Source organism: Colossoma macropomum, unplaced genomic scaffold, assembly GCF_904425465.1.
Source record: "Colossoma macropomum unplaced genomic scaffold, Colossoma_macropomum, whole genome shotgun sequence".
NCBI lineage: Eukaryota > Metazoa > Chordata > Actinopteri > Characiformes > Serrasalmidae > Colossoma > Colossoma macropomum.
In genome coordinates, this window is record NW_023494795.1 from 40150947 (window position 1) to 40176702 (window position 25756).

Genomic DNA, 25756 nt, shown 5'->3' on the forward strand with positions numbered 1-25756 from the left:
TATAATTGAAATGCTTCAATCTCATGGATTCCAGACAATTCAGTACGAAACTCCAGAGTAAGAGGCTTATGAATCCGTTTTTCAAACACTTTATCATAAACTAGGAAAAAATGGAAATCACTTAATGATAGTAGGCTATAAAAAATGTCATACCGAGGTTTGAACAAAGATATACAAGTCAAACACACATTAATTTGTTTGGCGATAGGTTTGACTGTTGAAAGATAAGAAGCTTGTTTACCCACTGCAGAGTCGAGAGACTGAGGCATACAGAGATAGCAGGCTAACCAAACAGTTTAGCTGTTTTCTGTAAGTTATTAACACCAGTAAATCCTCGTACCTTGGTAACAGTCTCACATCAGCAGCAAAAAAAAGGATGGCAGTTAATTATGACAGGAATCCTTCAAGGTGTACTATTTTTGTACTTAGCTGACTGAGTCCCTGGCCTGTTTTTTGCTCTTTCTATGCCTGTTTTGTTGGGGGGATACTCTGGCCCCAAGCCGTATCCTGTTCCTGACTTGCTCCTGACCCTTTCTCATCCTCCTCCTGTCCATGTTTTGGAGCTGCATGTTAGAAGGAGTTTCTGTCATGAGCACATCAACTCATGGATTCGTTTTGTGGTACCAATGACCATGGTATATGGTGTATAGCATAATATTTCTGTATCACTGAAAGAGTTATCATTAAATAAAATCACATCAACTAAATATATGATGAGATTCTAAAATGTTGCATTGTAATGTATATTTACATCGTCATTACATCATTTTCCGAACCCCCCCACTCCTGGCTGCGCCTCAGCACCAAAGTATATTTCAAGTCTGTGAGAAACACCATTATCCTTAGCTCATATGCTGTGCCCATAACCTCACTGTCCAGTGCCAACAGAGAAGGCTACTTATGGTATTTTGGTATCTTACAATGAGATGATCCACTGTACATTTTTTCTACATTTATCAACTAAATGAAGTGGCTTAGAAACTTATAATTACATTGAAATACTGAGGTGAAATACATTTTTCATGGTGGTAAGATCAGTAATTTAATCTCAAACTAATGGAAATTTAGATTACTAGATTTTGAATGATGATGTTGAAAAACCACAAAGATCATTATCGACTATGATCTGAAGAGGATCAAATGATAGTGGCTAAAAGTTTAAAAAACTCACAACCTCTGATATTTTATTTTTCTCTTAAAATCTAGGCATGCTTTAATGTATCTACTTTACCCACATTACTGAGACGTTCACCATGTTGGAAAAGGCATTCTGAGGCACAGAGGTCAGTCTTGTTTCAAAGAGACGTCTGCAAGAAAAATGAGTGAAAAAAGTAAATTAGAAATACATTGTGAAAGTCTAATTTACATCATAGCATAGCGAGTGTCGTTTCCAATCTTTATCAGCCCATTCTCTCCAACTATAAACTCACTGCAGTACTTAAATGACTGTAGAGCAGAGTTATTCAATTACTAACTGACCAAACATGTATCATGGTATGCATGCAACAATAAGTTGGTACTTTCTTGTCTTTTTCTCCTAACCTGTTCTTTGCAGTAACTCTCTTGGGTCCATCTAGCTAGATTTCTGCAAAAAAATCACTGTTGACAAAGGAGACGCTCTTTAACAGTAAATATGGCAGGGTACAGGATCAGTTCATGCAGTTCATCTGTTCTGCAGACAACATCAGAAAAGGGAGTGTAGGGAGCAAAAATTGCTTCTCATTATTTCTTACCAAAATATGTATTTGCATCAGGGTTGACATATGCTGAACAGGCTCCCTAGGCAAGACCATAAATTCCACGCATAAATTGCACTTTCCCAAAGCAAAGGAAAGCATATTTTCATCAGTTATTTATTTGATACCATATGAATTTTTAAACGTCAAGAAAAAGTCAAAGTCAACTTTGTTGTTAGATGTGTTGAGTGAAGAATGAAATATGGCTTCCCCAGGACACAGTGCTACATTTAACACCGAAGAGCAGCTGACAACAGTGCAACGGACAATAAATACAAGAATTATAGACTATACAAACACTATACAAAAAAGACCTTTCTATATGTTATACAATAACTTTACATCCATTCAACACAACATAGTATTGACTAGACTAGTGTATTTTTCATCATTTGATAATTGGTCCTTCGCAGCATAACCACATGTACTGCCTGATGCTGCTGGCCTTCCTTACAGACCATTCATTGTAGATGTATTTGATGGCAGGAAAACTTGTTCCAGTGATGGAATGGATGGTCTTCACCAACCATTACAGTGTTTTCCTGTCTGAGGCAGAGCAGAGTCCATGCCTTACAGGTACGTTGCACATCAGGATGTTCCTAGTTAAGGACAGGTGTGTGCATGCTGATCCTCTTCAGTCTCCTTAGGAAACAGAGGCGTTGTTGTGCCTTCTTCAACATTGAGGAGAGATGTTCAGGCACCAGGATATGCTGTTGGTTATGTGCACACCCAGGAACTTGAAGCTATGAAGTATACAGTCATCTCTTTTGTCTTGGTGACATTCAGAGCAAGACTGTTGTCTTTGAACCAGAGCTCCAGCTGCCTTACTTTCTCTCTGTAGTCTCATTGTGGTTGGAGACCCCACAACTGTAGTATCATACAGCAAATGATGTGATTGGTGTGACTGGTGTGATGTCTGGACGCAGTAGTGGGTGAGCTTCGTGCACAGTAGAGGACTCACCACACAGTTCTGAGGGGCTCTGGTGATCAGAGTGATGGAGGGGAATGTCCTGTTCTGGGTCCTGACTGCCTGAGGCCTGTTGCTCAGGAAGTCTAGAAACCAGATGCAGAGTGATGAGATCAGTGGAGTCTGGTGACTAGCTCTTGGGGTATGATGGTGTGCAATGCCAAGCTAAAGTCGATAAACAGAATTCTAATATATGCTATATTCTGATTGTCTAAGTGTGATACGGCCAGGAGGATGTCAGCAGTTGATGCCATTAGCAAGGCATAATGGTGGGGGTCCAGTGTGGATGGAATGCAATCCTAATGTGAGCTATGACCAGCCTCTTGAAGCACTTCATGACAATAAAGGTGAGTGCAACAAAGTGGTAGTCATTAAGACTGGTGACTGAGTCACTGGAATGATGCTCTATGCCTGGAAGAATACTTTGTTCTAAATGAGGACCCACCTTCACAGAAGACAATTTAGTACACAGCCCTTGTTAAAACGGCCGTGGAGGAGGCATAGCAAACTGAATGGTCTAGGTGTTAATCAGAAAACAGGTCACAAATTTTGCTCTTTTATGTCTGGAACACTGTACTTAATTATAATTACTTCATTTCACTGAAATACTTCATTTAATATGACTGTAAATCTGAATACTTACATTTTTGCACATTTTATTTCCACAACAATATGTGACTTGCATTTTTTGCACATTTTACTTCACTTTAACAATGTTATCTGCTAGAATTACTGAAAGACTGTATACTATATATTGTTGTTCTGGTCGCTAGCTCAGTGACTGCTATGCTCATATGTGCTAGGCTATATGCTAAGCTGTTAATACTGTATGTCATAGTATGTTACATCCTCCTTTGCACAACTCCATATATTCTTCTGTACCATGCACTGCCTGTGTTCTGTTTTGTATCATTGTACATTTTTTGTATTTGTTTATCGTACTGTATTGTCTGCACTGTGTATATATAATCTTAGGTTACTATTTAGCACAATTTCCAAATTAACTAAAAAACAGTCAGCTACAACTATTTCTTGCTTTTTTCAAAAATAAAATTGAAGCTATTAGACAAACAGTTCAAACTGCAAAGTAAATATCTGCTGCCCTGCAAAGCCAATCCAGATCCTGAGTACAGTGCAGAAAGGTTGGAATCCTTTACTCTATTTCAAGAAGTTGAGCTAGTTAAATTATTTCCTCCTCAAAACCTTCTCCTTGCATACTAGATTCAATTCCAAAGAAAAGTTTACTTGAAGAAATGTTATTAGAAATAATAAAGCCTTTTAATCAGCAATAAATCTTTCAGCCTTAGCTATGAACCAAAATTCTCACATTAGTGATTAGCAGTAAATAAATTTCTGATTAAGAAACAGATAACACTATTTTGAGTAGTTCTTTGTAGATGATTAATAAACTCCTGACACATTATCAGTAACATGGCAACAATATATCAGAGAAGTAGCAGAGAATTTGCAGTAGTGCAGAATCTGAATCTATTGAAGTAAATATCTTGAAGATGTACTGTTTGTACATTAATTGCAATAAATGTGTTATTTATATGTTACATGAAATAGACTTAATATGTTAATTCCATCAGACAAAACCGAACCTTACTCAACCTTAGCCAAACCCTTACCCTGGCCCTAATCCTAACCCTAATCTCAAACCAAAACCTAATCCAAACCCTCACCCTTTCCCTAATCCTAACCCAAACCCTAACTTAATCTCAACCTCAACCTGAAACTTTATCCTAACCCTAACATTAATCTCAACCTCAACCCAAAACCTTATCTGAAACCTAACTCTAGTCCTAAATGTAACCCTTGTCCTAATCCTAACCCTAACTCGGTGCCTAAATTTAACCCTTGTCCTAATCCTTGTCCTGACTTTAATATCAACCTCAACCTAAAACCTAATCCCAACCCTAACTCTGGTCCTAAATTTAAAACTTGTTCTAATCCCAACCCTAACTATGGTCCTAAATTTAACCCTTGTCCTAATCCTAATCCTAACTTTAATCTCAACCTCATCCTGAAATCTTATCCTAAAACAGAAGTTCTTCTTCTTGGCCCATAAACTGCTAGAAACAGATCTTCTGACTTAATGCTAAATCTTGCTAGCTTCTCAGTTGCATCAGGTACATCTGTGAAAAACCTTGGTATCACAAACAATTCCGATCTGTCCTTATATGCACATATAAGTAATATTACTAGAATAGATTTCCTTCATCCTTCATCATATTTCTAAGTTAAGAAATGCACTGTCCCTATGGGATGTGGACAAACTAGTTTTCGCATTTATTACCTCAAGTCTTGATTATTGTAATGCCCTGCTGCCTAAAGCCTAAACCAGCTTCAGTTCAGAATACTGCAGCCCTTACAAGTCCTTACAAAAGTTAGAATTTGGGCCATATCAGTCTGGTTTTATCAGCACTACATTGGCTGCTGGTCAAATACCACATTGATTACAAAATTCTGATACTGATATATAAAGCTCTAAACAACCTTGCCCCACAGTACCTGAGTGAACATATCTATCAATATGAATCATCATTCAGAACACAAGGTGCTGGCTTACTATTAGTATCTACAATTAACAAAGTTATAGCAGGGGGTAGAGCTTTTTCTTACAAAAGAGAATCAGAATCTTTATTTACCAAGTACCAGATGTACAAGGAATTTTTCTTAGCGCAGGTGCCAACATCAAATTTGATCCAATAAAATAAACATATAGAATCTGCAAGCAAAGCCCCCCAGCTTTGGAATAATCCTCCAGTCCAGGCTAAAAACCTGACCCAATTTGTTTTTTTTTTTTTTGTTTTTTTTGGCAACCCCTCGCAACCCTTCTCAAATTGAGCCCTGTTGCAACTGAATATGGGAGCTTGTTTGAGGGATGTACTCTCTGGCTAGTTATAGGCAGGAATTTCAATATTTACAAACAATCTTTAGAATGGAACCTGATTTGGAAGCTTTAGGAGCAATCAGATAATGGTCTATTCAGTTACAATTTTAAAAATACCAAGACTGTACTGAAGCAGAAAACAGTAATGCACATGGCCATCTGTGAATGACGGAATACCATTCAAGGTGCCAAAGATGGAAATAAGTGGTCCACGATCTGTTTGTATTGTGAATCTACATGCAAAAACAAAATTGTGAAATTTCTTACATCAAATGCAATTGCTAATTCACACTACATGCTCAATCTAACGGTAACTGCTCTCACATTTGCACAAGGTCCAAAATGTAGAGGGAACTAGTTGTTCTTTACTAGATGATAAAAAATGTCATACTACGGCAGCCATACCATACAATGTGTGTGCTGCATTTCAGCCCTGTGAATGCCAGTTAAGCAGAGATTATTTAACAGAGTTTGAAGTTTCAATTACAGTTTTGTGATTTTCTTGCTCAAATACACCCACTTCATCTGGCAATTACTAGATGAGTACAATCAGGCGAGGTTTGGGAGCTGCAATTTATTTATAGATTTGTTTGTACATTTGCAATTGCTGTTTATATTGATATATAATCTATTATATGTGTTGCAAGTTTTCTTGTGAATAAATTTACAAATATACATATTGTTCTTTACAAAACTGTTATGTTGAAGAATTGTAGGTGAAATTCATGATCTCAATTCTAAGCAAAGCAATTGTGGTTCCCTTTTAATCAAGAATTGTGCAGCCGTAGTGTGTTCGTGCAGGGAAATCACCAATCTGTACTGAACACTTTCCCTCTGTTCCTTCCAGGAAAAGACCCCAGTTTGCTAGACCAGCTGAAATGTATGAGGGCATTTGACTGTGACATGCATATATTTCACAGTAGTGGAGACTGTTTAGGGGCTAAGAGTGGGTTGACTGTGACTTTGAAGGTACCATAGGGTTAACTGTCTTAATGACTGTGACAACTGCTGTAGTCCATTTACTCGTACTCACTGGTTCAGCTCGGCATATGGGACCAGTCTAGCTTTCAGACATTTTTGGCTTACTGTCTGGCTATGCTGTACATACCACCATTTTTATCAACAAATACATAGTATATATTTTAAGTACATTGGCAAAATATGCGCCACCATCTGGAACCAGTTTTACCAGCAGTTAAATAGAAAACGGTTCTACATTTTGCCACATACTACACTAATAAAGGTGGGCAGTAATACAGTAGATTTTATTTGGCCAGCATAAACTACCTAAAATGTTCTGTACCTGAACCATTCATCCATTGCTCCACAGATTTATCAAACGGTCCTATATGTCAGACTAGACCTGCTACTGTCCCTCATTTTTATCTTCTGTAAGGGATGCACAATATGGCGTTAATATGCGACGGTTAATAAAGGTGTGGGATATTGTGGTGACAATAACAGAAGTGATTAATTGTAATTAAAATAGTATCTCTAAGTGCACTTTTGTTGCTATGTAAAAGGAATGTAACCTCTCATTTTTAGAAAAAAAGTGCAAAGTGCAAAATAATGAAATATTAAAGAAAAGCATTCAAAAACAATTAGCTACTTATATAACACCTGCAAAAACATTGTTTTATGCACTCTAAGACTGTCAGGAAAACAGTGAAATGTTTTTTCTATACAGACCTAGCAAACCTAGAAATTGTTAATGACTTCAAAAGCTTTTTATTGTGATGTAGCTTTGCTTTGAAAGTAGCCATTACCACTTCACACATTTTACACAGTGACTTTGAGAGTAGTCATCATATTTAACACATTTTAACAAGCTAGTAGCTCAGGATAGAGTAGTTTTTGAGCTGAGCATGTGTGTGTGTTTTGCAGTTGGTTTCGTAGAGGCTAACTGACTCACTCAACAGGCAGGTAAAAGCCAAGTTTGAGCCTGGGTCAGGGGAGCACATGACTGCTCTAGTGCTCGACATTACTACATTCTTACCAATCTAATTACAACCCCAATTCCAAATAAGTTGGGATGCTGTGTAAAATGTAAATAAATGTAAATAAAAACTGAATGCAATGATTTGCAAATCTCATAGACCCATATTTTATTAACAACAGAACATAGAACACATAGCAGATGTTGAAAGTGAGACATTTTACCATTTCATGATAAACATTAACTCATCTAGAACTTGATGGCAGCAATGCATCTCAAAAAAGTTGGGACAGGGGCAACAAAAGGATGGAAAAGTAAGTGGTACTAATAAAAAACAGCTGTTTGCAACTATCTCACATGACTCAGTATAAAAAGAGCATTTTGGAGATGCAGAGTCTCTCAGAAGCAAAGATGGGCAGAGGTTCACCAATCTGCAAAAAACTGCGACAAGAGACAAGGCCGACGGTCAATATTGGATGCTCATGATCTTTGGGGGCATTAAAAACAGGCATGATTCTGTAGTGGAAATCATTGTATGGGCTCAGGAACACTTCCAGAAATCACTGTCTATGAACACAGATTGCCGTGCAATCCACAAATGCAAGTGAAAGCTGTATCATGCAAAGAAGAAACCATATATAAAAAGGATCCAAAAATGCCGCCAACTTCTGTGGGCCAAAGCTCATTTAAGTTGGACTGAGCCAAAGTGGAAATATGCGCCACCATCTGGAACCAGTTTTACCAGCAGTTAAATAGAAAACAGTTCTACGTTTTCTGTACTGGAAATCACTGCATGGGCTCAGGAACACTTCCAGAAATCACTGTCTATGAACACAGATCTGTATCTCAACCATTTATCCATTTTCTCCACAGATTTATCAAATGGTCCTATATGTCACAGATTTATCAAACGGTCCTATATGTCAGACTACTGGATCCAGAAACGCCATCAACTTCTCTGGGCCAAAGCTCATTTAAGATGGACTGAGCTGAAGTGCAAAAGTGTCCTGTGGTCAGATTAATCAAAATCTGAAAATCTTTTTGGAACTAATGGACTCTGCATCCTCCAAGACCTCCCAGCTTGTTATTAGCACACAATTCAAAAGCAAGTATTCAAGATGGTATGGGGGAGCATTAGTGCACATGGCATAGGTGTCTTGCACATCTTTAAAGGCACCTTTAATGCTGAATGAAATATACAGGTTTTAGCAACATATTCTCCCCTCCAGACAACGTCTCTTTCAGGGAAGGCCTTGCACATTTCAGCAAGACAATGCTAAACCACATACTGCATCCATCACAACAGCATGGCTTTGCAGAAGAAGAGTCCAGGTGCTGTACTGGCCAGCCTGCAGTCCAGACCTTTTACCAATAAACAACATTTGGCACATCATGAAACGAAAAATCCAGCAAAGAAGACTCAGGACTGTTGAACAGCTAGAATCCTACATCAGACAAGAACGCAACAACATTCCTCTCCCAAAAGTCCAGCAATTGTTCTCTTCAACAAGAGTCCAAGACATTTACAGATTGTTGGTAAAAGAAGAGTGGATGCTACACAATGGTAGACATGGACCTGTCCCAACTTTTTTGAGATGCGTTGCTGCCATCATTTTCTAAATGAGTTAATATTTTTCATGAAATGGTAAAATGTCTCACATTCAACATGTGTTCTATGTTCTATTGTGAATAAAATATGGATTTATAAGATTTGCAAATCATTGCATTCTGTTTTTATTTATGTTTATTTACATTTTACACAGCGTCCCAATTTTTTTGAAATTGGGGTTGTACATTGCTGCATGCATCTTGGACACTCATATTGCAATAACAATGCAAATATGACTAATCTTGCAGCTCTATCGCCTTTAAGGTAAAACATTCTCTGAGTTTTGCTTTGTTAGTTGATTTTGTGTTTTTTACTTACTGCTGTTGTATTTTTTGGTATTAATGCAAATTGTTTCTCCCCATGTGGTGTTCTGTGCATGTGTGCACAAAAGTCTCAGACATTAGTTAGTAGCTGTTTTCTAATTGTGACTAATTATATACTGTGCATGCTGATTCAATATACTGTTCCAGACTTTCTTCAAAGAGAGTAATCAATAATGAGGTAATGTGTCTCATTGCCAATTTTGTTGCATACTGTGACCAAATCACTTAACAACTAAATACAAATCAGAGGCAGTTGAAAAGGTGGTGTCTTTACTAGTGTCTTTACTGGTACTTGCAGGAGTGCAATACAGAGTTAGATACGACATAAGTGTGGATTTAGGAAGGACTGAAAAAACATAAATACATAAAATGTAGAGTTCTTATATGTTTGGTATATACAAGAGGTTGTTATACACTGAGAATAGAAAGTCAAGAAACAGCAAACTCACACATTTGTGTTTCCAGTTAAAGTGGAATTCCACCATTTCTAAAATTAAGATGTAAACAAAGTCATTTAGAGGGTTTAATGTGAAACTTGCCAATGTAGAGAAAGAAATGACATAAAATGGTTACAAATACACTGCCTGATGCCTGAGCCATTGTTTTATAATAGTTTTGAGATAAGCCTTTGGCAAAGTATTTTTTTTAATCCATTCATGGCAACGATGTACATGGAGGGTGTTAAAAGACAAAATAGTATCCAAAGACAACTTTTTTTTTCTGATTTACCACTATTTTACCATCATCAACATTACATATAAGAATTTAGAAGACACGTAGGATCACTGGCCATTTTGGATAGTAAATAAAATGGCTGTATTGGTTCCTATCTCCACCATTGCAAAGAAATCTATGCTGGTAAGTTTCTCACGCAATGCACAATTTCACCTCAAAACATTCTGAAGAACTCTTGTTCTTTGGTATCATCTTATTCTGCATGTTTGAAATGACAATCATGTAAAGCTTATGATTTATATGCTCACACTGCCCGAAACGCTCTGTGCAATTGATATGAATGGATGCTGTGACTTTGTGTTGAACATTGGAGGGGTTGAACAGGACCTTCTATTTGTAGGAGGTGAGACGTATGCATCTACAGGCAGTGGTGGACGAAGTACACAAATGTACTTGAGGTAAAGTATAGATACCCAAGGTAAAATATTACTCCAGTAAAAGCAGAAGTCCTCCCTTTAGACCTCCACTTGAGTAAAAGTACAAAAGTATTTGCCTTTAAATGTACTTAAGTATTGAAAGTAAAAGTACTAAAAGATGAATTATGATTATAATGTCCTATTACTGTTTTTGTAACAAGACTCTTGCTTCATGAACTCATTTTAGGTGAGAATACTCTAGTGTCACTCTTGGTAAACCAATCTTTTATTAGAATGTCATTAATTAATCTGTCACTGATGTCTATTAAAATTATCATAAGCACAAAACACTGAAGGCAAACAATTTTCATTAGGTAGAACCGAGTGGCTGTGAATGAACTTTTTGCAAACAAGCAAAGTTTCAGTTTAAGATTTATTTGCAACTTTGTTACAAGTTTAAGTTTAATAAAATTTGCTTTAAACACAGGTTCACAAATGTGTTTTTCTTTACTATATTGCATCTGTAGGTCTATGTTCATAAACATAAATTAGCAAAAACACATTTACTATAACATGAAATAGTGTTAGCTTAGTTCCATCATTTATGTTGGCGTAGGCACTCCCAAACTTTTATGCTGTTGCACTAATGTTGAATCGTTTGCTTGCACTGGGTAGGTATGTCCAACAGGTCAAAACAAGTTCAAAACAAAGTGCGCACTGTACCCTGATTGGTGTGCTTGCTTTATGCTTCTTTCGTTTTGGCATGAAACATTTTTGTACACACATAAGCCAAAACGAATGACAGATTTTGCATAATGTAGTGGAGAAGAAGTAAGATATTTGACTTTGAAATGTTGTAGAGTGAAAGTAAAAAGTCAACCAAAATGGAAATATTTCAGTAAAGTACAGATACACGAAAAACTACTTAAGTACAATAACGAATTACATTTACTTTGTTCTTGCCCACCGCTGCCTACAGGTAAGAAATGACAATAGTTAATCATTTCAAAAGTTTTAGTTGTTGGTATAAAATGGTTAGAGAAAAGAATTTCTGCTCAAGTGACACAGGAGGGTAAATTAACACTAGTCAGAAGTCCAACCATCAGTTATTTCTACAAAGTTGTAGATTATTAAGGATTTATTAATACATTTTAAAAATTATCCAGTTTTTTACGTTTTTCTACTCAGAATTACATTTAAAAATGCACACATTTTTACTTTATCCAAATATCAAATGTATGAAAAAGTTATGGAACTCTCCATGTATGTGAACACTGCATGCTAGAAATGAAACAAGAATAAAGAACACAATTAATGAAAAAATACAACGGGTTCCTAAGCACCTCCACTGCCTCACTTCTTGCCTCACTCCCTGCCTATATTAACTATTCTCACCCTATATCTGTCAGCCTCAGCCTTTTCCTCCTTTTTTGATGTCTACCATGAGAATATAAATTGATATTTAAACATAAATGCAGACCAGACATCTCCCTTGCCCCCGCAATCCTTTAATATCCAGTAGTGTATCATGTTAGCCATTAGCAAGTGGACCATAAGAGCAAATACTTATTGTGCCTTCAAAATAAAATCTAATATCTTGCCATTCATAACTGAGATAACTGAGAAAAATATATACTACAGCCAGTCAGGTCAGCTAGATTTAAAGCAACTTTAATTTCAATTATAATTGCTAGATACCATAACCACAGAAAATACTGATGTAAAATCAACAAACAGTAGTCTCAGCCTCAGACAAAGTAATGTGTATTGTCTACACAATCTCCGGGGCTGTAGGGTACTGCACACAAACTCTTTGCATTAAACAGTAACTTGTCAAAATCTGTGTTGAACACACTAAAATGCATATGATTACTCGTAAAAGCTCTCTGGCTTAACCTGAGTGCTTGATGAAGGAACTTGAGTGAATCCAGAGAATGATTAAGCCCCTGTTTTTGAAGAACCGGGGAGGGGCGACAAAAATATTTTCATTGATATTTAGCTTAGCATACTTAGTAACAGTAGCATTTTTTTATGATGGTATTTATCATATCAGTAAAACCAATATTGTCATAATTTATAAACAAATAAATATTACCAAAAATAATTATTGGGAGGGTTATAACAAAGATAATATTATAAAGACTGAGCATGCCTATTCAAAATGGGATTGTAAGCCCCCCATATGGAAATTACATCTATGCGAGAATGCGACGTGGGTGCTCACACTGCATATGCACAACCCCAGGCTCAGAAGCTCACTGTCATTTTATTGCCTCCCTACTGAAACATCTGTATGAACTAGAACTAGAGAATTAAAGAAATCAAATCATTTTCAATGTATGGAATAACAGACTCATAGAACCGCACAAAGTCCTGTTTCAGTTGAGACCTTTGTGTCGGCAGTCATTTGTCCATCAGCTGCTTGGTTCAACTGTTGTACTAAGAAAGACTTTTAAAAACATTAAACGTTCACTGCCAAAATTAAATGTGTTTTTGACCAACTTGTGAGAAAACTGGAGGAAACAAAGCTCTGTATCACTGATGTTTATGAGGAAATAAAGAAAGAAAATGTTGCAGCAAAAACAGGACTGCCCCTCTATTGTCCTGAAATGAAGGATAAGTGATGAAATGAGAGAAAAAATTGTAGGAAAAATCCTTGTAATTCCTCTCTACAAGAAGCACTGAAAAATGGTTCTAAATTTATAAGACCATGGATGTCTATTGACAGCTGATCACAAACATCTTTGCACATGTTATGAGCTACATGCGATTGGCAATTTGCTTTCAGAATGCAATTGTTTGCAGTGCTTAATATCTGGTAAATGAAGTGACGTTCCCCAAAATTCACACTGACCCTTATTCATCAAAGTTGTGTGTAGTCTGAGTATAAAATAAGCGCACGCAAGTTTCACAGATGATTTTCTTTATCAGCAATTTCACCGTTGCAATATCTATATGAGGATACTCATGTCTGGTAGGAGTGCATGTGAATTTGAGGGTAAATATTTAATAACCTGATAAAATGCTTTAAATTATCAGTAAAATCTAATAATAACTAAAATAGTAATAAAAATAAAAAAATAACAATAGTGCTAATAATTTGTGCACATGGCAATCCAGCACAAAAGTGGACGTATTTTAAATGCACATGTTGCATATAAACAAACGCTGCAACTATTCTGTGTTCCATTTTACAAGACATATTGCACTGAGCTGACCCCACCCAAAAATTAAAAATACAGTTAGTGCAGGAGCATCTCATACACTGCATTTAATTTTATTTTAGGGACATAATCACACTACACAGTGATTCAACCATCTTAAAAAAACTAAGTTTTGTTTATTTCACATTTTATCTAGTCATTGTAACTTTAGTGCTATAAAGTTTGGTCAGTTGGGCGAGCAGTGCACTGCACAGCTGTTGGCTCACAATCTGCTTAATGATTGTGTGGTGTTCGGGTCTGTGGGACCCATTTTCCAAAATAATAATGCGGTGGGTGCACCAGACACACTGAGTAACAAAAACATGAACATCACACAAGGGTTAATACTGTTGTGTTATTGGCTTGCTTCCAAAACATCTGCATGAATTTGGGTATGCTTCATGTAAATAAAAGTAAAAGAGGAACTGTTAAACTTGTGCCTGATTTCACCCACTGAAGCTGATTCAACATTTGCGATGCAGGGTCATTTGCACATCATAAAAGGCTGTCAAATTTGTGCCCCTTTTTATCTAAAAGACTGACCGCCTTTTACCATGGAAATTTCAAGCCACTAATGATCTGCTGTGGCTTTCTGTGTCTAGACATGGCTTTAATTTAATGTAGTAAAAACGCTGAGTGTCGCGCTGTGACATGAACAGAGAAATGGAACAGTGCTGTGTCCTGTGGTGAACCTTGTTTGACTAAAAAACAGTAATATTATTTTGAAGTGTCCACGCGCATGTTTGATTTCGCAGTATACATAGGAGAAGTCAAACAGGAAAACTGCATTGTTTTAGGAAACAAATAATAAAATTACATGTGTGATATATAATTCTCTGCACATAATGTGTACTATGTTAATTCCCATAAACCATTTGGAAATAACACAAAGTATTGTGCCAAAAAACACAGAGAAACCAAATGCTTGCACATTTACTGAAATGGTGAAATGTGCAAGTTATCATTCCGTAAGTCTAAAGCTCTCCACAAGGAGGAGCTATTGGCACTCAAATAACTTTTGTGTTATCACTGGAAGGGAGGAAACGGGCATTAGCCAACAGCCACAGGATATCAGTAATAATGGATGTATGTTTGCTGTCAAAAATGATGCAGTGATATAATGTAAAAAGCCAGAAATCATACTAAACATACCCCACATAAGTAAAAGCTCATTTTGCTTAACAACTAAGTCTAGACCAGGGGTCAGTACCCATTTTATGTCCATTTTTTTGAAGTAATGTTTTACCATTTTGGCTGTAAATATGCCTCAGTATGTGCTAATGTCCTAGTCTAGTATAGGCTAAAAATATAATATAAACAAAATCGCAGACTGCTGTAAGTCTTAGCTTAGCTATTTTTACATATCCGGCAGGAAACTTTTCTGCAAAAGTAGAACAGTTGCTTGCAAAACATCTCTCAATGTTCAATTTCTTACGAGGCTGAAGTCATCTTCTTGTTTGCCAACTTCTTGTTCTAATTCTAACATTGTTTTTCTTGTTCTAACATTTTGGAACAGGAAAAAATCGAACAATAACATGGCGAATGAGAAGCTGACTTCAGCCTCGTAAAAGGTTAAACAAAAGTCGACAGTTTTTTGCTGCAGATTATAAATGTATTAGGAAATCAGCTGGAGTGCCTCTAAGCTGGAGTGCTTATTCTGCTGTGGAGCCGCAATAGACCAGACAAAGAGTTGCATGTTGCCGACCCCTGGTCTAGACTGACCAACTCTTCTGCGGGGCTGCAGCTGGATATTACTGCAGCAGATAATCAAAAGGCCCTGTTAATAAATTTAAACTTTAGATTGCTGTATTTACTAAAGGATTCACTAAAACCTCATAAATGGTATTGAATCCAGTGTGGGGAAAGTGAATGTAGACTAGTGGAAATTAGCATTATTGTAATGGATATCAGATAAAAAGTTGGTAATAGACAAAAATCATCAAGCGTATGCTATGTAAGTGTGTTTTTAATGTAATCCTACTGGTAATCATCCTGTTTTATTATGTATCAGTAATCTGATTAGTGCTTTTTTTCTGTAGCTGTAATGGAAAAGTTACCTCTTTCCATATCCTAATTATGTAACGGCCTTGCGTATATTTTGTTACTTCACAACTTGGTCTGTGTACGAGATGATGCAAGAAAAGTCTGACATTCTGCACAGATCATACATCAGCATCCATCATTTTTCTGTGCAAAAAATTGGTTTTGGAAACAACAAACAAACCCTTGGAATACTAGTGATAATATTATGGCTTAAATAAAAAGTCACACATTCGCCTCACATGTTGCATTCACTACTGCCATCTATTTATAGTTGTTCAGTGAATTGAGCATCATCCCATGCTTTTCTCTATTTGTTGCTTTTTAGATATGCATCATTGCACTGGCTACATTCTCTGATTTTGCTCTAAACCTTCGGCTCAGAATTTTGTCATAGGCTGTCTTAGGTCGCAAAGGAGCTAAACTGGCCACTGCAGGCCATGCCACATTAAGAGTTCTGAGACCACCGATTTTAAAAAATTCCACTGTTTTTGTCTGCAGCAGTATGAGTGTAAACCTGCCTAAGGACGGACAAAGAAAACAGGGATCAACAAACATATGTGACCCTTTCATTGAAAATGTTGGCTGATACGCATGAGTAGAATGTGGACATAATTGAGAGGTTCCCCTAGCCTCTCAGGCTTTAATTTGCTGATTGTGTGTTTCTAGCTATTACCTGATTTCTCTTGGCACGAATGCAACAGAGTGAAGCGTGAACTCAGGAACAATTTGGTCAGTTCTTTAATGAGTTTGGACTTCACCAACCAAAACAAGTACTTCACATGTGTCAGTGGAACAGTAAAACACTAACACAACTGAGAGGTTCTCCTGGCCTCTTAGGCTCTAATGAGCTCCATTATGCATTTCTGACTGTTACCTGTTTTCTCTTGCATAAATGCAACAGAGTGAAGAGTAAACTCAGGAACATTGTGGGAAGTAGAAGTTCTTTACCAATCAAAACAAGTACTTCACCTGTGTTAGTGAAACAATAAAACACTGTTCTCTTGAATGCTCCATAGCCAGCTCTACTAGTTACTGGTTTTAAAATTACCTGTTATTTTCTATAGTGATCTTCAACATGGTACAACGTGGGCTCTAAAGGGAGCGTCGCCAGAGCTATTGCTTAAACAATGGACTAATTCAGAGTGAGAAACTGGCAAAGGTAGACAGAGAAAGAGGGAGGTCCACTGTGACAAATTAAACAAACTCTATGATACAGAGCAGGCCACATCACCATACACCATGCCTCTGACTAATTCACTTCAACCTCAATGCAAATAATCACACAGCATCACACTGTATGTGTGTGTGTGTGTGTGTGTGTGTGTGTGTGAGAGAGAGAGAGAGAGAGAGAGAGAGAGTTGTATTTGCCCCATTTTACAGACGTTGTGGAAAATAACTCCCACAATTTGTTATGTAAGGAGGAAACTTTAAAAGCAAACAAGGAAAATAAGTTAGTCTGAAGTGAGATGAAGTTTAATTTGTGACTGTGGCACAAACAAAGCAGTTGGCTAATGCAATACATCAAATTGCCATGACTTGCCTACTATGCCACAAATGTTCACACAGTTGTCAATCTTAAGAGTCTCACAGAAGTCAAGATGCCAAAAAATTATTGATCTGATTCCTCTAAAATATTGGCAATTTACCAGCAATAAATAGGAAGGGACAAATGAAAAAATGTTGCAATTTTTTTCAGCGGTTGGAGACTAATACTAAATATTTTATTATGAAGCACAGTATTATTAACTCTCATAAAAACCAACCAATACATGTTACCAGTTACAATGGCTTATATTTAATAGCCTTGCCCAAACTATGCCCAACTACATTGCTTGTCTGCTGCAGAATTTGCTTTGTCCATTTGGGCTTTTGATCAAAAACGTGCCAATCCTTTTAGAACTTTTCTTTTCTGCTTTTGGTAATTTATACAAGAAAAATAACTGTGTACATGAGGATATATCACATAATGGGCAGCAAATTAACACAGATGATTTAGCCTATTGCTGAAGCAGCATTTGTTAAATTGACTATGTAATTAACAGTGCACTTAATTGTTTTGCATGAATTTTGACCAACCCTCTGACACTGTCAGCAAATATGTGGTTTTATAAATCACCTGATACTAGTTCTGATGCATGCTTATTTGAATGTGTTGGATAGTGATGCATTCCTATTAATTATTACATTCCAATCGCTCTGGAGCTCGGAGCTCAATGAATAAACGCCCAGGAGTGTGATGCTAGATGGCTGATAAATAAATAAATCATCATTTTCCATAATGTTAAATATATGTTAATATGTTATATATGTTTTATATGAGAGTATTTTAACATTGTGTAAAATGATTATTTATCTATTAGCTTGATAGGTAATCAAGCCATTACCCATCAACCTAATAGATAAATAATCATTTATATATATAAATATATATATATATATATATATATATATATATATATATATATATATATATATATATATATATATATATATACCTATTTCCGTTGGAACACTGTGCAAAATGTAAATGATGTGCAGATCATTTAAACCCTATATTTCATTTAAAATAGTACAAAGACAACAATGCTGAAACTGAAAAAAATTGTTGTTCATTGAAAAATATTTGAATTTTTTTCGTTTTGAATTTGATGCCAACAACACATTCCAAAAAGTTGGGACGGGGCAACAAAAGACTGGTACAGTTGTGTAATGCTGAAAAAAAACACCTGGTGGTTGATTGGCAACAGATCAGTAGTATCACTGGGAAGAAAAAAAAGCATCCCAGAGAAGCTGAGTCTTTCAGAAGTAAAGATGAGGAGGGTTTCACCACCCTGTGAAAGACTGCACAAGCAAATAGTGCAACAATTCAAGAATAATGTTTCTCAATGTAAAACAGCAAAGAACGTTTGCTTTTCATCATCTGTGGTACATAATAACATTAAAAGATTCAGAGAATCCAGAAAACCAGTATCTGCTGGCCGTGATCTTTGGGCTCTCAGGGGACACTGCATTAAAAACAGACATGATTCTGTAGTGGAAATCACTGCATGGGCTCAGAAACACCTCTGAAAAACACTGTCTGTGAAAACATCCACAAATCATCACTGCATCCACAAATGCAAGCTAAAACTCTAAAACACATAGAAAAAGCTGTACATAAACAGGATCCAGAAATGCTGCCACCTTCTCTGGGCCCAAGCTCATTTAAAATGGACTGAAGTGAAGTGGAAAAGTGTCCTGTGGTCCGACAAATCAAAATTTAAAATGGTTTTTGCAAATCATGGACACTGTATCCTCCGGGCTAAAGACCACTCAACTTGAAATAAATGCACAGTTCAAAAGCCAGTATTCATGATGGTATAGAGGCGCATTAGTGCACATGGCATGGGTGACGTGCTCATCTGTGAAGGCACCATTAATGCTGAATGATATGTGCATGTTTTGGGAAAAACTGCTAAACTGGCCTGTCACCCACTGAAAACACTTGGGGGTGACAAAATGAAAAATGTGACAGAAGAGCCCCCGAACTGTTGAGCAGGTGAAATCCTGTATCAGACAAGAATGGGAAAACATTTCACTTTCTAAACTACAGCAGTGTCTCCTCAGTTCCCAAACACTTACAGAGTGTTGTTAAAAGAATAGGTGATGAAACACAGTGGTAAACAGGCCCCCGTCCCAACTTTTTTGGAAAGTGCTGTTGGCATCAAATTCAAAATGGGGAAATATTTTTTCAAAAAACAATCAAATTTCTTAGTTTCAACATTTGATATGTTGTCTTTGTACTATTTTACTTTAAAAATATGGTTTACACGATTTGCATATCATTGCATTCTATTTCTATTTACATTCTGCGTGGTGTCCCAACTTATTTGGAAATGAGGTACTATATGGTGGATCATTCTCAGCACTGCAGTAACACTGACGTGGTGGTGGTGGTGCGTTAGTCGGTGTTGTGCTGGTCTGAGTGGATCAGACACAGCAGTGCTGCTGGAGTTTTTAAATATCTCAGTGTCACTGCTGGACTGAGAATAGTCCACCAACCAAAAATATCCAGCCAACAGCGTCCTGTGGGCAGCGTCCTGTGATCACTGATTAAGGACTAGAGGATGACCAACACAAACTGTGCAGCAGCAGATGAGCTATCGTCTCTGACTTTACATCCACAAGGTGGACTAACAAGGTAGCAGTGTCTAATACAGTGGACAGTGAGTGGACACAGTGTTTAAAAACTCCAGCAGTGCTGCTGTGTCTGATCCACTCGTACCAGCACAACACACATTAACACACCACCACCACGTTAGTGTTACTGCAGTGCTGAGAATGATCCACCACCCAAATAGTACCTGCTCTGTGAGGGTCCATGGGGGTCCTGACCACTGAAGAAGTTGGTAAAAAGGGGCTAACAAAGTATGCAGAGAAACAGATGGACTAAAGTCTGTAACTGTAGAACTACAAAGTGCACCTATATAGTAAGTGGAGCTGATCAAATGGACAATGAGCGTAGAAACAGGGAAGTGGGCACTAGTGGGACTAACGGTCACCTACATATATGGCCCCTGAATTAGTATCAACTGAGAAATGTAATGTGTTTGCGTACTTTTTTAACGCTTAAATCCATAATATCAAACAAGTTATTAGTACATCTATATCCACAAATGGGCCGGTGTTCTTCCTATCACCAGGCAAAATGTCATAGTTAAAATGTCCCAGTTCAGTGCTATTAATGATAAAATTTTAATTAATATAGTGAGTCATCTCAGATCATCCACTTGCAGTTTCGACATGTTACCAACCAACTTTTTAAAAAAATGTGTTTCACTCAATATCAGTGGACATACTTCAGAGAGTAAATACCTCACTCGTGTGACACCAGTGATCATAAAATTAGTATAGACAGACTTCAGAACTGCAAGGAAAGAACTACATTGTTGAAATAGAAAATTATGTGTCTGAGAGCATGCCAGTGACCTGTGGTGTCCCCCACAGTTCAATTCTTGGGCTGCTCTTATTTATTGTATACATACTTTCTCTTGGCCAAATCCTAAAAGACTATAGGATATCTTACCACAGCTATGCCGATGACACCTCGCCCTGAATAACTGTGATCCCCATGAATCATTTTGCTAAGGCCTTGAGCACATCAATAACTGGATGGGACAAAACTTTTTGCAGTTGAATAAAGGTAAAACAAAAATTATTTTATTCAGATGCCTATTTGGATTTGAGAGCCCTAAAATCTAAAGAGCTAGAATGTAACCTTGGTCTACTAATGGACTCTGATCTTAGTTTAAGCAGTCATATCAAAGTAGTTACTAAATCAGCATTTTATCACCTTAAGAACATCAAGATTTGAGATTTTTTGACTAAACCAGACCTGGAGAAACTCATCCAGGACTAAACATGGAGAAGCAGCGTTTAGCTACTATGCTGCTCTTAAATGAAACTAGTTGACAGAGAGCATTAGAAGAGACTCGATATTAAACACTTTTAGGTCAGGGCTGAAAATGTTCCTATTTGAGCAGGCCTTTGGCTCAGTTTAAAATGCTACCACACTTCTCTCCTGTACTGCACTTTACTATCCTAATTTAATTTTTGATTTAATTTTTATTTGAATATTTAATTTCTTCTATTTTAAATACATTGTTTTACACATTTTAATTATGTTTTCTATTTCTATTCTCCTACATCTTTTTAAATTTTAATTATATTTGTAAAGCTTTGACCACAGTGCATGAAAAGTGCTATATAAATAAACTTGCCTTGCTTTGTTGTGCCTTACTATGTCTGAATGTGATGCCATGTGCATCAAAGTCATGTCAAGAAGTCATCAAGGATTTTGGAAGTCTGCTACCATCTGAGCCCGTCGGGGCCACAGCCTACTTTGCATAAACACTTCAGTGTTGCAAAAAGTAAATAGTGTACGTGAAGGCATGAGTCATGCCTCAGTTGTGACTGGAGAGAACTTGGAGTCATGCTAAGCAGACCTTTCAAGTGTACTTGTGCTTTTCTTTCCACCATCCATACCTGCTCAGTGGTGACTGCAGAAACTCTACCACATCCGCACTGTAGAACACGCACAAACAGCGCTGGTAACTAAAAAACTAAAATGTTTTTACAAAATTAATTTATTAATGGAAAAAGGTGTTACAGTTAGCAGTTATCTGCTACAGAGACTAAAGGCTGTTTATCCTGTAAACTGATGTTGTAGGGCTTAAGTGTATGAATCGTATGACCTCACAAAACTTCACCAAAAACAAAAAAACAACACCAGTGCATTTTGATTATCAAAACTCACAAGCTGACCACTACTTTTGCTGTCAACCAAGCAGTGTTAGACAACATCTGACTGTAGACTTTCTGTATTTTATAAAAGGAGATAATGTGATTTGTGATTGTGTGCACCAAAAACCTGATTTTTGGTAACAATTCAGGATATATTTGTTTTAGCTCATACAATATGAATAATATACTAATAATAAAGGCTGACTTATAGTCCATATATTGCCAATACCATTTCAGTATCTGCAAAATATTGCAACTTTTTTGGTTCACCATGTCACAAGCCAGTGTATTAAGCTATGTTGACTTCGGAGACAACTTTCTGAGAACCACCATTAGAGAAACTACATGATGTGAGTAGAGCCATTGCTATGTAGAGCAATATTGCTGTTGCTGATGAAAATCCTGAAAACTGAAATACATTGTTATATCAATATGCTTAATAATTAATATTAGGGTTTAAGGGTTTAACACTTGGATTCTTCAACCTCAGGTGGTCAGACAGGTACCTTGTTGCATGTGGGTGTTTGTGTTTCTAAAGTAAAGTGATCCTATTTCCACCATAAGAACATGCCTGGCATATCACGCTGATCAGTTCTGTCACATTGTGAATACAGCGATTAAAATTTTGAACAGGCATGCATCCTCAGGTCTATTTTAGGCAGCAGTGTATTTAAAGGAATATTCATCTGCCCAACAGAACCCCTTTATGATTTGTCTCCTTTCACAATATAACTTTTGAGTAGGAAAGAATGTGGTTCTCCATGCTTGCAATGTGGTGTTTTCTGACTGCCTGAATTGGAGCACTGATTGGGGCTAATTCCATGTCATGGGTGCCTGAATCTGAAGGAGAGGGAGCTGGTGTAACCTCGACTGAAGAAGCGATCCACAGAGGAATGTTCCTGTACTGCTAAATAAACCATAGGCAAGTGAGGATTAGAAGATGCAATCAGGCACTAGCTGGAATTACAGCTGAGAGGTTAGTACTGCCTCTGACAGACAAGGTGGAAAGCAGAGTGGAGGAAATGTGTCTGAGCTACTATTCTTGAATTCTGGGCTTGTATTGAAATACTGGACCTGAGTCCTCTCAAAAAGGCCTCTTACCTTTTTTACACACATGTAATAAACACCATGAACATGGATCTGTGCTCTTTTGAATTTCACATGTATTAGCTTGAAAGGTTCCTGTATATTTCTTTTGTCAGAGAACTTTTTGCTTCTTAGGCAACACAGCAACATTACAGATAATACAGTACATCCTGTAGCCTATGCTGCATCTTGCCTCACAGCAGCAACATGGCACCTCTCACTTTCTTTAGCGACAACAGCACCAACTCACCTTACGCTCTTTGAATACTTAAGAGCAGATTCTTAAAGTCAACATGAATTGAAAATCAGAACACATTCTCCTTCTGTGCTGTGATGTATATCTGAGTTGAACATTGGCATTAGGGAAGTTGTCTAAGATAGCTGCATGTTTTTCTTGATGATCGGTGGGGTTGGAAGATGGGGACAGGTTAAACATGATATTACTGGTTCATACTGTTTTTTCCACATGCTGGTGCACGGTGAGACTATCGAAAATTAGATGTTTTAGAGACAAGCAAAAGGCACTCAAACTTTAATGATAAAAAAGAATTCTGTATTTAAATGGTATGGTATGATGAATCATGCTTATTTTGACTGAAGACATGAACTAACAAGGTAAAAAAAAGATCAATTTCAATTTTAAGATGACTTTATTGGGGAGAACTCTACTTATGAGAAACGTTAATGCCACTAGCAAGTCCAAACAGTCAGCATACCAAGGAACACATTCTCCTGTTGCGTACCTGTTCCTTATAGCTATAAATAATTAGAACATGCAAAGATAAATGAACAAACAAACAAATAAATAAATATATAAAAGTGTTTGCTAAGATGTTAGACACAACATTGTTGTTAGAACATTTAAGCTGTCAAATATTAGGTATGCTACATTCTTTGTTTTGCTCTAAATCAATAGACATAAATGTATAAACAAAATTAACAATAATGTACATTTTTTTCATGATTGTGTGCACAAGTGGACAGTTTGCTGTCTGCTTAACCAACATTCCAGAACATGTAAGACATTTGGAGGTTTAGAGCCCAGTGTTAGTTGATTAGACTAAATTATACTTAAGATTATTTATTGAAATTACATTTTAATTCTAATTATAAACAGTGATCTGTAGATTATATAGCACACGAGAGTGTGGGGATATCAGTCACACCCTAAAAACTCTGAAACTTTGTTAAACAGCATACTCACAGTGTCTCCGTATTGGCAGGAAACGTAGGCATAGTATCTATTTCACTACACGAAACAGAGGAGCTTCTCCACTCCGAACATTCACACCCATAAGGGCACCTATTCACGTCCCCAGTGACAGTTCGTGTTGACCAGATGAGGGTAATTAGCGCAGCTGCGAAAACCTGCATTTTGGTTCGTTGTTTTTTTGATGAAAAAAAAAACTCTCAAAAAACTAAAACGTAAAACATACATCCACCGACGAAAAGATTATTCTTCGATTATTCCTCACCGACCGCAATTGTGATGACGTCTGACAGCTATCATTACTCTACAAAGCCTTTGACGGCTGTAAATGTTCTTCTTGTAACGAGTGTTCTCAGCACGGGAATCCTGCGTAGCAGCTGTGGACCGTGCTGCGAGACGCACAGACCGTCTTGGGGATACAGTGCAGTCGCACTTTTGTTGGGGGGGCATGCGGGGATGAGGGGAGGGGAGCCGGGGGGGGTGGTAAGGGGCCTCGGTGACCGTAGCAGTTAGAAGCTGTAATACGTTGTGATAAAACAACAGAATGCCCAGGATCTTTCAAATACTCTTGCCAAAGAGTTACATAGTTTAGTTTAGTTTGCTACCATTTATCACTGATGTGGTGAGCTAGCGCACTGCTAATCCAAGAAACTAAAAGCACAAGATTACTTAAACCAGGTAAACTACAGCAACAGATAAAACTAGTGTGAGGCATAAGTTAATTAGTCTAACTCTACAGAAAACAGACAATCGACAATATACACAAATACGTTTTCTTTATGTATCATAAAATCGAGAAATATTTCCTTTCTATGTTAATTTTAACAACTAAAAATAAAAAAAAATTAGAAAGAGAACGCATGGCTATGTGAAGCAGAAGCGCCGTTGTTCAGTCGTTGTAGCCTAGGAAAAACTACAACTTCCATGTGCCATTGCGTTTCTGTCACTTTCCTGTTATGAGGCGGGCAGTTCAAGTTGCCATAGCAGAAGTAGCACGGGAAATCACGATAATCGACGCTTTGTGGAATTCCTAGATGGGTATTTTTAGATTGGGCATTCTGAACAAAAAAGAAGAAGATCTGGGTTGCTAACCTTGACCAGCTAAGTCCGGTTAGCAGACATTAGCGAACCTAGTTAGCGTAAGTGTGCGTGGGTTAACGTCAGCTAGCGTTGCCTTGTAGACATGCTAGCCAGAATAGCTAAATTTCTGTTGTATGCTCTGTAGAAGTATTTTACGTTAATTGTGTCGACCACAAACAACTTAGCTAGTTAGCTAACTAGCTAGCTATGTATGATAAGAATTTTATGTAGCCAAGTAGTTGTCTGTTTAGTTAGCTAACGTTAACTAGCATAGCTAACTAGGTTATCTCGGCA

At 37.2% G+C, this 25756-nt stretch overlaps 2 protein-coding genes across 7 annotated transcripts in view; one reads left to right on the forward strand and one right to left on the reverse strand.

Moving 5' to 3' along the window:
* tshr (thyroid stimulating hormone receptor) overlaps window positions 1-24546 on the reverse strand; it is a 55830-nt gene extending 31284 nt beyond the window's left edge. The window contains exons 1-2 of the mRNA XM_036582430.1: window positions 24377-24546; window positions 1236-1307 (exon numbers count right to left, since the gene is read on the reverse strand). Coding sequence (XP_036438323.1) covers window positions 1236-1307; window positions 24377-24546 — 242 coding nt within the window. The remainder of the gene's footprint in view (window positions 1-1235; window positions 1308-24376) is intronic.
* A 782-nt stretch (window positions 24547-25328) lies between these two features.
* The window catches only part of LOC118815972 (centrosomal protein of 128 kDa), a 36069-nt gene continuing 35641 nt past the window's right edge, over window positions 25329-25756 (forward strand). For 4 of the 6 annotated variants that reach the window (XM_036582431.1, XM_036582437.1, XM_036582434.1 and 1 more), the window contains exon 1: window positions 25349-25521. The gene's annotated coding sequence lies outside the window, so the exon portion shown is untranslated. Of the gene's footprint in view, window positions 25522-25756 lie in introns of all 6 variants that reach the window. The other 2 variants (XM_036582433.1, XM_036582432.1) reach the window with 2 other exon arrangements.